Source organism: Manacus candei, unplaced genomic scaffold, assembly GCF_025592945.1.
Source record: "Manacus candei isolate 608988 ecotype Guabito, Panama unplaced genomic scaffold, ASM2559294v1 h1tg000067l, whole genome shotgun sequence".
Classification (NCBI taxonomy): domain Eukaryota; kingdom Metazoa; phylum Chordata; class Aves; order Passeriformes; family Pipridae; genus Manacus; species Manacus candei.
Window position 1 is genome coordinate 13,535,941 of NW_026138115.1, and position 13,719 is coordinate 13,549,659.

General features: G+C 41.1%; 1 protein-coding gene across 1 annotated transcript in view; it reads left to right on the forward strand.

Annotated features, from left to right (window-relative positions):
- The window catches only part of EGLN3 (egl-9 family hypoxia inducible factor 3), a 29,964-nt gene extending 21,810 nt beyond the window's left edge, over positions 1-8,154 (forward strand). Inside the window, exons 2-5 of the mRNA XM_051806296.1 lie at positions 308-427; positions 2,319-2,455; positions 3,138-3,211; positions 4,380-8,154. Of these exons, the coding sequence (XP_051662256.1) occupies positions 308-427; positions 2,319-2,455; positions 3,138-3,211; positions 4,380-4,417 (369 nt within the window). The 3' untranslated portion in view covers positions 4,418-8,154. The remainder of the gene's footprint in view (positions 1-307; positions 428-2,318; positions 2,456-3,137; positions 3,212-4,379) is intronic.
- Positions 8,155-13,719: the final 5,565 nt, after the last annotated feature.

The window sequence follows — 13,719 nt, forward strand, 5'->3', positions numbered from 1 at the left end:
TAGCTTGTAGATGACAAACTTGTACCACACATATTAGTGCTTTAGTTTAGTTCAATTTTTTTCTACCTTAGTGTATATATTGTGAATTATGAAGGGTATTTATTTTCCAGTTTGGAATTTCATTCTGGCTAACCTCTCCTGTGAAAGAAGTTTGTGCAAATATACCTTCTGGTGGTGTCTGCTGCAGGTTTTGGATTGATAAGCTGAAAAATACTGAACCAAACTGGTGATGGGAGGATGCTTAGAAAATTAAAACTGAAGTTAGGCATCTTGTAGGATTAATTATTTTACAATCTGTATCTTACAGGCTATGGTTGCTTGCTATCCTGGAAATGGAACTGGTTATGTTCGTCATGTGGACAATCCAAATGGTGATGGGCGCTGCATCACCTGTATTTATTACCTGAATAAGAATTGGGACTCCAAGGTGAGTAAGCCACAGGTTTGAGGCAGAACATGAAAGAAAAACTACTTCAGAAACAGAGCTTTGGAGCTGTTGGTTTGTTTCTGTGAACTCTGAGCTTCTGAACAGCTGATCTATTCTTCATCTCTCCATTTTTTTTTCTTGGTGTTTATGGCAACCCTTTGGAAGTAAAAAGCTGAACCGTTTCCTTACCATTCTCTCTCCCATCATACACACATACTGTTTTGTTGCTATAAAATAAAGCTTCTAAGCACTGGGCTGTGTGCTCTTAACACTTTATTTAGAGGAAACAGCACTAGAAAGAAAAACAATCCACTAAAGAATAAGTGGATTCTGGGAGCAGAGTAAAATGACAGTCCAAATTTGTGCCTTTATCATTCTTGATACTTCAGGCTAACCCGCGGAAGATCTTCAGACAGTTCCCTTTGTGGTTTTCTTTAGGAAGCAGTGGGGCTTAGTAAGAGGAATAAACACATGGTTTGGTTCATGCTCTCTGGCTTTGATTCTACCAGTGGGTCTCTTGACAGCACAGAGCTCTAGTTTCTGCCTATATTACTAAGACAGTTAAGTCAGCCTTGAATGTACCGTACCTTTAAGTTAGGAACAAAAGAAGGGTTTGTAAAACTGCAGGATGTCTCTTTACAATTCTGTTGTCATAATGCAGCACAAACCATTCACGTGGCTGATCTACTGAAAATTGTCCAGTGTTTTTTGCTTCTCTAATCCGTTTTCAGGCCAAGATACTCTTTAAGCACATGTAAATACTATGAACCCCCATAAGGGAGTTCAGGTATAGAGATGATGCCATTGAAAAATGCACTGTTGCAGAAAAACACATCCCTTTACAGAGAGTATGACAGTGAAACATCTCAATGTAATAAAATGAAGGAGGAGATGTGGGAGGAAATGCAAATATCCAATTTATTTTGTGCACTGCACTCTTACTCAGATAGTGAGGAAGCACCTGAGTGGGCACTAAGAAAAGCTAACTGAAATCCAGGACACTGGATGGAGTTCATTAGGTAGGTGTGACAGTAATTTTATGTAAGTGTATGCTGGAGGAGATGCAATATAACAGTATAACTGTACTGGGCTTTGAAAGCAACTGTGGCTTTAAACCTGACCTAGTAGTTTCTCACTGAGCTCTGCATGCCGCATAGAGGTACTACGTTGGGTCAGTGCTGGGTTGGCAGCATCTTCGCTGTACTCTGGTGCATCATAAAAACCTCCAAAGAACCCTCTAACAGCAGCAGGGATGAGGCAGGGTTCATCTTCATCTTTTGAAGTTTCCACAGTGCGTGCAAATCATCAGACCTTTTCCCTAAATATTGTGGCACACGGAAAGGCAGAAATTATATGGGAGAGAAACGAGGCTATGTCTAAGTAGGGACAATGATGACTGGGAGCTATAATGTATTAAGGGGAAGCTTTACAAATCTAACAATAGATCAGACTTCAGTCTTCTCAGGGCATAAAAGTTAATTCATATATTATCAGATGCAGGCACTGAAACACTATAAGCAGTGTCTACCAATTGCTGGGAGGAGAGTTTGAATTCAGGCTGATCAGGTGGAGCAGCTCTGTGGTATTCACTGTTTCTAGAAATGTGACTGGGAGCTCAGAAGTTTCCCAGTGTTTGCTACAGGGCTAGCGTTATCTTTATCTTGGTTCCATTTACTTTAGATAGAAGGTTATGCTGAAGCATTACAAGCTTCAGCTTGGGAAAATTAAGGTGGCCAGGAGATTCAGTAAGGTTTTGCCACATAGCTGTCTTGGTTATCATTAGATGTTTATTCCTCATTTGTTAGGTGTTGAGGAGGGAGAAATAAGTTATGGTTCCCATGAATGTATGGATGTTTATATATGTAAAAAGCAATCTTTCCTTTTCTTTCAGCTGCATGGTGGAATTCTTCGAATATTCCCAGAAGGAAAGTCCTATGTAGCAGATGTTGAGCCGATTTTTGACCGATTACTTTTTTTTTGGTCAGATAGAAGGAACCCACATGAAGTCCAACCTTCTTATGCAACCAGGTAAGTAGCATATTTGGTATTGGTATTTGGCTAGGAAAAACACCAAAGCAGCTCTTCTACCAATATTTGTATCTAACATTATGGCCATCATGTTTAAATACACGTGCATAAAAAATAGGTTTTGAGTGAATTTTCTGGTTAGTCACTAGGAATTCTCTCATTAAATAAGGAAGAGCAAGCTTGAATGGTAAGTTTCCTTGTGTGATGGAAAAAAAGGCCTTTAACCATTGACAGGAGAAATCTTCGAAGCAGGCATAGCTATTTAGCTGGGAAGTGCTGGGTTATTCTTTTGCCCTTGTAATACTATCGGGATTGTTGGGACTACCATCTGTCAGCAGGCTATGAAAAGCTGATGTGATGCAGGGCAACCCCCAAGCTGCCTACAGGCGTCCCAGAGCAGAAAAACATGCAAAGGCCTGAAAGCTACTTTTGCCCTCTGTTACCAGGGGCTGTGCTCTCTGTTGTGCCCCCAAGCAGAAATTCTCACCTATGTTTCTATTTGACTTGATAAAATACATGCTAAAATGCTGTCTGTATTTGTCTATAAAGATGAACCATTTTCATCCTATTTTTTTATCTGCTAATCCAGTTTTGTTTTTTGCTTTCTCCATGGGCATAAAACTCCAGAGTTCTATTTTAATAGCAAAAGTTGAAACAAACACAAAATTTCTTTCTTTTATAGATATGCCATGACTGTGTGGTATTTTGATGCCGAAGAAAGAGCAGAAGCCAAAAAAAAGTTCAGGAGCTTAACTGGTATGATTTTTTTTTTTTTAATAAATGTTCACCAGAAAGAATTTAATGCATTTTGATATTTCCAAAGTCAGAGACAGACCAGGAATGATTCTGTAGCTAGAGGGGTATATAATGCATTTTCAGAAAGCTTTTTCACCTCTAATCAGTAGTGAGTTATTTTATGCAAATTGGAGAAGCTGTGGCAGAAGAAGATTTAGGCCTGGCCCTAGTATCCCTGTTGATGGGGAAAATAGGAGAGACAGTTTCTGATTTTTCTCCCAGCAAATGACTGAGATTTTTTTCCAACCCAAGGTTCTACTCATAGAGTCAGATCATCTTTTGTTATTTAGGAGGTATATTTCTAAGTGGAAAAATTTATAGTGACCTTGGAACGTATAGATTATGAGCTGGAAAGAAACCAAGTTTAGAAATACATGTAAGTGCATCTTTTGGCAGGCAGTACTGGAGTAGCTGTGATCATGGTGCACTTCAAGAGCTACCTAGTAGCTTCAAGTAAGCCCACAGACACTTCGGCAGAAGCCCACAAAGAGATGACCCCAGCTTTCTGGTGGCAGCCACACTACCTGCTAGTGTAGTAATGGCATATGAGTCATGGACTGAGTTGCCCAGATGTGTCCCAGCACCATACCTGGGACCATGATCAAAGGTTTGCTGTTTGGAGCAGTGTAACATTTGGTCTTCAGGGGCTGCCTCAGGCAGTTCCTCAAAATACAGTGTGGAGAGCACTTGTCTTTTTGAAAACATGTGCAGCTGGGTTCAGCAAAGTTGTAATTAGTTGAATGATTTCCAGAACAGACTGTTGTCATCTCTGTACTTATATGCAAAGCAAATACTGGCTTCACCCTTAAAGGGGATTGTGAGCCAAGAAGTGGGGGGAGGAAGTATCACTAATCTGGAGTCTGAAAGTTTATTGGGCTTCTTAAATACTGTATGGGTCATCTTCAGTTTCAGTGGGACAAAGGTACAAAATCTTGGTGTGACTGTTTCATTAACATGCTGCGGTGTCATACAGCATTTCAGGCCACATAGTGGATTCATATCACAATTCTGAAATGGAAAGTATTGTCCATTGAAAACAAACCAACTTGTTTCTGAGTTTTCAGATGAGTACTGTCAGAACCCCCTGGTTTAAATTCTTCTCACTTTTTTCTTTTTTTTTTTGATGTAGATGCAAGGAAGAGAGAAGCACCTCTTAATGAAGACTAATGAACTGTTTCTGAACTCTTTGTGAGGAAATAAGATCCCAAAGATGACTTCCATTTCCAGCAAACAATGGCAAATCATTATTATGCACAAGAACGTACTGGTTGTGTCTAGCATGTGCATCTTATACTGATGGTACTTAAGGCAGCCTCCTGTCATGCTGCATCTGGCAAAAGGAACACTTGTTTTCTCTTTGCCTTTTGCTGGAAAAAGTAACCAGGGTTAAAAAAAAAAGAGTATCACTAAGCCTAGTAGTAGTGGCTAAGCCAACTGGCTTTTGATCACTCTTGTAACTAAGATAATGATCATTGAAACTAGTGGTAAAAACCTGAGTCTTATTTGCACTTTATGGTAAAGAAAAAGTCTAGCTCAATGGGAAGGAGCTTTGTAAGTTTAAAATCTGTGGCAGACTGCTAATAGGCACGGAGATATATTGGACATGTGAAACTAAATTGGATATTTCACAGATTTGTAGAGTGTCATCTCATGGTCTGTCTCAAGTGGACCTGTTGATGTACTGTTCATCACTTTGCAGAACATTGGTTCAGCTCTTTGATAGCATGACTTTCCAAACAGATTTTTGTCTACACAATCATTGCATTTCCTGGATTTTGTTTGCTTTTCAAGAAGCAAGTTCTAGCTAGTTGCACTAGTTGCACTGCCCTTTCTCTCTCAGGACTGAGGGGTTAGTAGTTATGTATCTGTTCACAACTTTGTAAAACCATTTCCTTTCTGTTCTGAGCAGGATGGGTTCTACATTTTCTATTTTCACAGTTGGGTACAGCAGCTGTTTTCTCCCTAAAGTCTGGTAAACTTGGAAGGCTTATGGCACATAATACTTTGGCACTAAAGGCCAGTGATGTGCAGAGTTTAGGGTTTGCTTTGTGACTTCTCCATCTGTTATGTTCTGTATGACACAGATATGAATCTGAAAGGAAAAGAGATATCTGACAGTCTGACAAATATATGATAAATAATGGGTAACTTAGACTTGATTTTTATGTTGATTATTCTTAGTTAACACGCTTGTTTAATTTTGCATGCATGTGTAATTTGAATGAAACAGCAATTACGTTTCAGTTGGTCTGTTATTCCAGGTAACTATTACTGTTGTGCCCAAGCTGTGGGATCAGTTATTCAATGGCAAAGCACACATTTTTTTCTCCATTATTTTTTTAAACAATAGACTCAATGAGTAACTGGTCAGCTATCTCCAATCTGTCTAAGCTTCTACAACCAGCACTTTCTGTGCAGTTCAGAATAGCTCTTAGTGAAGCTGGGAGCTGGTGGTGGGTGTATTTATCACTCACACTAACTGTTCTCAACTTAATATACTCACTTGCATTCATTTTTATCTCATGTTGTCAGCGTGTATGTCACACCCTATTAAATGTTCCAAATAGATGCCCCCTTCCGTGTCCCATATTTTCCCGTGCCACCTGCCCACAGTGGTGAGGGTGGTCTGTCTGGACCACTGGCCCCTGCACTGGTTCACCACACTGTGCCAGGCTGTCATGCTAGTGATGGGTCTGCAGGCCAGCTCTGTTGCACTTGAGCTAGGGAATGGAAAAGTAGCATGCAATGGCAACTATTAAATGTCAGCGGCAGAAGGGTAACAGCTGCATAGGACAGAAAAAAAATAACTTTCATAACTTAAAAAATTATAATATAAAAGGAGTATTTTTTAAAGCAGTTTTATGTCTTAAAAAAGAAAATAAACTGGGCATTCTTCAGCCTGTCCTTGAATGCTGAATGTAAATACAGTAGTGCTAAGAAACCCCTCATTCTCTCTGGCTTCTCCCAGAGATCCAGCTATGGTCTTATAGGCCTGACCACTCTGCACCTTAAGAGAGGAGTATGAGGGAACATGTGTGACAAATATTCTTACAACTCAAGACCAGAAAACAACAAATAATCTGATAAATGTCCTTTAATGTTATGAAAAACATTATTCCTCTATAGTTGCTTCTAAGTAACACACCATAAATTTGAAGGAAACTTAATGATAACTTAATTCTCATTCTGCAGTGCCCATGTGGGAGGAGAAAGTTAGGGCTCTTCCTTGAGAGTGAGAGGTAATCCTTCGAAACATGTGAGGTGTTGAAAAAGGGGGCCCTTATTTAGAAAAGGTGGTGGAACACCACCTGTTGTATTACTATGCAAAGTTGATAATGTTATGTAAATTTTAAACTCCTGCATGATTTTAAAAGGAGTAAAACCAGCTAAAACAGAGCAGAGCAAGTATTGCTTTGCCTCTAGTAACTGTAACTTTAAAAATGCACTAATAAGAGATGTTAGTACACATCTTACTGGAGCCTGGAACAGTGAAAAACCCAACGTGATGGGAGGGGAAAGGCTTTTGTTTAAAGTTTGAAAAAGGGAAGTACTTTAGTTACCAATGTTGTTACCACCTGTTTTCTGCAGTGGTCAGCAACACATGGGTGGTGGATGGAGCATGGAGCCGTATGATTCCATTTATTGTAAATAAAGTACATGTTTTCATTTTTAGCCAATATTTTCCTCATCTAGATAGAAGACAGAATGATTATTCTGTGTCAGAGAGCCCTGTCTTTATTAACACACATAATCAAGTGCAAAAAAGTTGAGGGAACAGGATTTTAAAACCATTTTCTCAGTCCTCTGTTTTGGACTTTTACCCTGTTTCCAGAAGAGTGGGATTATCTCCTTGAAGATACTGTAGTTTAATTGGGGGTGGGAGGTATGGGGTGTTGCTCATGTAGGAATACCCAGGTATGATGTTTTCTACATAGATTTCTCTTACCTGTCTCTGGAATTGTTGCAAACTGCTGTGTAAGAATGCAGTTGACTAAAGAACTGTGGGGGAAGCAGGTTGCTACAGTGGGGAGGGCATTTCAACGAGGCTCTTTCCTTGGGTATTGTCTTCATGGTAAGCTGTTTGAATCATATATGGTCAAACAGCACTTGTTAGCCAGTTGGGAAAGTGTTTTCTCTAAGGCATTTAAGTTTAATCCTCCAAAAGTTCTGGGCTTTTTTTTCATAACCTTTAGAAAATGTGCCTTCATAATTTGTATCTGTGAAGATATTTCATGCCACATGTGCACGTCATACAAATTTTTCATGGCTCTTAAGAAATACGGTTGCCTTTTCAAATACAGTTGCATGGGAAAAATGTGCAGAGCCACCAAACCACAATTTTCGACAGGTGGTTTTTGTTGTGCAGGGAGGAAAAAGGCCGGGAAACAGTGCTGAAAATCAAGAGATTATTTTTATTCCTAAACCTGCAGCCACTGGCCTTTTGAGCAAAGTAGCCTCTAATAAATCTTTTTCTCTAGATTACTTCTGACTCTATGAGGAATGACCTCTACAAAGTAGTGACTAAAAAGATCCACTCTTTTTTCCTTCTATCTTTAAACAGTTTTAGTCCTTTCCAATTGTGTTTTTTAAAATGTTGGAATATATTATATGTATTTGTTGTTGCAAAATAGCTGGCTCTAACACCACTTGCATCTAGAAGAAAATATCTATTTGCAGGCAAATGACTACTTCTACTTTGTGATGTACTCCCAGCAGATATCTGAGAGTGAGTTATAACTACATCTTCTCTTGTCAGGTTGTATGCTGGTCAACAATGCTGGCACTTTGCATTGGATTCATATAGAAACTCCTAGTAGTATTTTACCATACATCACATTTTGTGTTCCTGTTACTATTAAAAAAAAACTGTAGCAGGAGTCAATAAACACTGGGTCATGTTAAACGTTGTCCTGTGCAAATCTCTTCAGTCTTGTGTCTTACTATGGCCAGGGATGTGAGGGATAGGTGCAGTGCCACACTGCTGGACGTAGGGTAGTGGCACTGCACAGAGGTGACACTGAAGACCATATCCACCACTGTCTTCTGCTGCTGGGGAGACCTTTTTTTGTTGTCCTCAGTTTGGTACATTTCGTTGGTCACATCCTGCTATTTGAAAGTTATTTACCTTGCTAGTGGCCCTCTTCTTGAAATGCCTATTTGTTTTCACACTCCTGTTGAACCAGATAACATTCTCACAATTCAATTGTTGTTTGGTAAGTTTTATTTTTAACAGTGTTCACATCCTCCCCCTGCTACTTTTCCACCCTGACTCCCACAGTTTTCTCCTATGGCTGTGTGGGAGACTTCTCCTCACTCCCACTAACGCTGCAGTTGAATGAAAGCCAGGGCATTTTTACCCGTTTAGTAGAGCTGTGAACTTTCTGATTCCTTTGCAGTATTGTGAATAGTGAGAATTTTCCTTTTCCTATTTAAAACATGCGTTCTATCATTCAGGGCTTGGATTTTACTTTTTTTTGTTTGTTTGTTTGGTTTTGTTTGTTTGTTTGTTTTTGGTTTTGTTTTTGTTTTTGTTAAAGGGAAGAGATCGCTAAATAATTTGCCATTTATTTAAGCATTTCTTTTACACTGAGGAGTGCTTAGAGCATGTGGAGAAGACTTAAGGAAAGCAGAGGCGTTTCTCTTCTGATCATGCTCCTCACAGACTAAAGGTTCTTAGGGACAGTTTGAGAAGCTGGCTGTTGGCCATCCAGCTGCCAAGAACTTCTTTCTGTACTCTGACTAAACTTTCCCTAAGCAAATATGTTTGCAGTAATTGTTATCTTACAGCTATTTAGGGGTCTCTTTCCTCCCCCACCTACCCAAAGGGATATGGCTAAATATATTTGCACTGACAATTCCCATGACTCTTGAGAATGCATCTGATATCAGAGGTTGCACTGAAAATTGAAAAGTAGCGTGACAGTGGAAGAGAGGTTAGTAAAAATCAATTCCCCTTTCCCACATAATGTTGTCTCTCAGAGAGTTGGTAAAACTCCCATCCTCTTCCACAAACCACAGATAGAATTTTTAGTCTGTCTTGTGAAAAGCAGGGATAATTTCATCTGCATGTGTGCTTATTTTAAACAAAGTTGGAGATGCTGCACTGGGTCAACTGCAGTCAACAGCAATTCCTATGTTGTAGCAAATGCAGTCAGTGCCAGCATGCCCAGTGCTCCTGTGCTGGACACCCACAGTGGTAAGTCTTCCTGCCAGAGAGGAGGCAGTTTGTGATCCCTGATCTTAGCCAACACACTGGACACTGATTTGACAGGAGGGCAGTCGGAATGTAACTGGCTCTTAAAAGCCTGCTGTATGGGGGGGCTGGTGAGAAGCATGGAAAGAAGTACCCTGTAGTCTAAACGGTGGAGCTCTGAAGATCACTTGTGGTTACATGCAGCTGTTATTAGTTCCTTTAATTTTGACAGTTTCTCAGCTCATACCTGCTGACTCTCTTGTGCTAGAACACCTCAGAGCAGCAAAATCAGAATGAAGGTTTAAACTTGTGCACTTGGGGAAAAGAGCTCTCCGATGAGTAGAGCCAGTGCCTTTAAACAGAAGGTTTTCTGTGCCAGAATGTATCCCTTTTTTCCCAGCTGTGGCAGTCTGATTAATAAAAAATGCTATCTCCCCTTGCAAGCCTTGTTTCTCTGATACAGCTGTTAAAATTTAGTAACTTCCAGAATTGTGAACCTAAAGTGTTTTCCTGGTCCCTGATGGCCTCTGACCTATGAAGCATTGCTGCTGCATGATGTTTTGAACACCATAATGCTGTATGCAGCATAGACAATTTCTTAATGAAAAACCATTATCCAGTATAGCAAAACAGCGGCAGAAGGGTTGGCACTACTTAAAAGAGGTCCTCTTTGCCCTGTACAGCTGCTGGTGGTGCTGTGGCAAGCAAGTTATGTTGTGTTTTTCTAATAACAGTAATAGGTGAGAGCAGACCTGGGCTGGCAGAAGTGGCCACAGGGCAGTGATGTGAGCTAAGAGTGGGACAAGGTTGCCAAGCACCCTGGGAACAGTGGCCTTTGGCACTGAGCTGCCCTCTGCCAGTGTGAGTTGCAACCGGATACATCATCCTGCCAATGTGGATGAGCCCAGGAATCTGATATAGAAAGCTGAGAGTGGGAACCCAAGCATTTATATATTTAGCGGTTACAGCATGGAGCTGTGACCACCCTCTGCAGGCTTTGCCTTTGCTCCTTGGCAGAGGGGATTGAAGTCACAGCTCCCATCAGAGGGAGCAAAGCCATCCTCCATTCAGGCTTCTCTTTCACACCAGAGCGTTACATAGATAGGCAAGAGAGCTATTTAAGGAATGAGCCAGCAGCACAACAGTAAAAACCTTCCCCTGTCTTCTGTAAAGCTCACCAGCACTAGTGATGCTGTCACAACCCCATGTAGATGGATCCAGGAGGTATCTGTGCTTACAGCCGAGCAAGGCACTTGAGCCTTCTCCTGGGAGACAGGAGATGTGTGAATGACTGTCCTGTGCTGAACGGGAGAGAGATCCTGCTCCTCAGGGCTCCACCTGCAAGTGTTGTCATGGAAGGGGAAATGGCTCTTGCCAGTTCCCACATGTACCACCACTCTAAATTGTGGGGTTTTTTTTAACTTCTCTTTTCACTCCTTCCATGCACTGGAGGGATTTGAAACTAAGTGCTCATAAGATGCAGGCATTACAGTGCTGGGTGCTCCAGTGCCCACAGGTCACATCCTTAGTTCCCAGAGCAGTTCCCTTCCTAATATCCACACCTAAGAGACAGGCAGTTTTGACTGCCGTATCAGCCAGCAGCCTAGGCATGTAAACACCTCAGCCAGGCCACCACTAATATTGAAGATGGGGAAAAATGCCCCCTTTTTGCACGATTCCTGGTCAATTTGCAGTTCTTGGACAGATGCTGTGGGAAGTGGGAAGACAAAAGTATCCGAGGTGGCAGGCAGGTGTGTGTGTCTGCATTTGTTAGTGTATGTTTGTTTCCCAGTGCGGCTGGGCTGGAGGGAAGCCTGATTTCCTGGAGGAATTAATTTGAGATAACTGAGTCACTCTTCTGTTACCAACCAAGGTTGGTAATAAAAGCTAGTTCTTTTTCCTGAAAGGACTGCAGAATGGAACCACATAACACATCTTTGAAAGTGGAATAATTTAGACAGCAGTAATTTTACTATTGAGCCCTTGTTAGCCCACTCAGCTAACCTCCCAGGCTCTTTCACTAGCTACCGTTACTGGAGAAAAGATATGTTGCATTTTTCAGTGTACAGAAGGGACTCATTCCCTTTGCCAAGACTGACATAGGAAAGAATCTATACTTTAAATATTTACTGTTCCTGAAAGGGGCATCTTTGAAGTTGTTTGTTTTTTTTTTTGTTTTTTTTTTTTTTTTTAAATAATTTTTTTTCTTAAGTAAACTGAAGGAGAGGAGTTAGAAAAACAGAAGTGTAGCATTTGCTTTTGATATAAGTAAAACTTATTAGCGTTGTGCTCACAAGGGAGCGGGCTTAGGCTGGACTGCAGCACTGTAGTAAATCACAGCAGTTCCCAGTTCTCCTGCCAGTCTCCTGCCAGCTGTTTTGCAACATGGCATTACTGCATGTCAGTCAGGAGCATGTCAAGAGGGAAATATGATTGGTGCTATCACTGATGCAACAGTTGCCAACTCTGGATTTGTTTGTTTAAATCAGCTGCATCTCCTATCAAATGCCTCCATGGGGCAAAACTCAGCTGTGGGCTGTTTTACAGAGGCTGCCTGTGATGGACCTGACAGCTCCAAAAAATACATCTCCAAAGTTGTATTCCCAGACAGTTTAATGCTCTTACCTGGGACTCAAGGCCCTTGCCAACCTACCTTCAGCAGCCACCCCCTCACCACAAGCTTCTAAGCTGTTGGGGATGAGCCCTTGTACATAATATAGTGGTGGCAAATGGCCTAGGATGAGCTTCAGCAGTGACTTGCATGACTACAAGCATGTGTCCCAGCTGCTCTGAGACCTCAGGGTCTGGAGAGGCCTTCTGAGCCTATGGCCAAGATGTTGGCCAGACCTCAAGGCAAAGATAAGAAAGGACCATTAGTGTGGAAAGCTGAAAACAAGCATAAAAACTTTTGAAATTTCATGAAAACTGCACGGCACTTTCGTATTTAGATTGAAGAGAAAAAGAAAAAAAATAAAAAGAAGAAAAAGAAAAATATGGAAAAAAGAGACTGACGCTATACATTTGGCCAAAAACTCAGGCTTGATCAACCTGCCAATCATGCTATTTTTAACCATGTGTGAAGAACCCAAGAGGGCTTGGCATTTCCCTGCAGCAGTACTGTAAAATCTCCTGATCACCCATGGGAAATACCTGCCTTCCTTCTCAGTGACTGCTGATACCCCAGTAAAGTGAGGAGGATGTTGAAGTTTTTTCCCTCCCAAAGACAGAGAGTATAATCCACATTTTATGCTGGAAATATTTTTGTCTTTCAATATATGTTGCATTCATGTGAAATAACAGAGAAACTAACCAAGGCTTGGTTTTCTTCTTGAACTTGAATGGAAAACACTTCCAGAAAAGTAAGAAAAGAAGACTTAATGGCACTTTTCTGGCAGGGAGAGAAACAATCCTTAAATCAAAGAGGGAATTAGAACTCCCATGTTGCATTTAAGCCCTCTGTCTTGGTGGTTAGTCCATACAGGGAGCAAGAAGTTATTACACAAAATTATTAAATGCTCTATACAAAGGGGATAAAGTGGTAAATGTAGTTGCTGTTTCAATCCAAGTGCAGTGGCTGCCTCTGCTTTTGTCAGGACTCCTGAGTGCATAGCTGGGGCTCCACTGAGGGTGCTTGCGGGTAGCTGGTGTATGGCCGTTTCACTTGGGTGAAAGTTTCCCCCCACAGGACCAAGAAGTTGGTTAGCTTTTTAAAAGGGGCTTGGCATTCCCTATAACACCTAGAGGTTGTCTGTCAAGGACACGGTGCTGATCTAGGTGGGCCAGGCCAGATAGGTGTGCTTGGGAAAGGTCTGGTCAGAACGTAACCTCAGGTGGATGTTGTGGCATGCAGTGACAGCAGGTTGCTTTTAATTTACTAAACACTCCATGCCAGTTTTAACACTTGTCCCACCTTTACAGTGGTTCAGTGGATGACCTGTGTTCATCACTGTGATATATGTTAACACACCACCCCATGCTCCAAGCAAGGGAGAAAATGCCTGTTGTTTAGAGGTACCAGGAGCTTCTCTTATAAGAAGAAAAAAATCAAGGCAGAAAAAAAAAGACATTTGAACAGACATTTAGTAGTCAAAGTAAGAGTCTTAACAGACTTAAGCTCAGCTGTCTTCAGAGAGTTTTCAAAAGCTTACTGCAAACACTTCTGTTTCAAAGCTTATGCTCCTTTATCTATGAGAAGCTAAATACTGGCTAATTCTTTAATTAGTTTCCAACAAGATGTTTTTCTCTGTAGCCAAGGCTTGCAACAGGATAATTATGT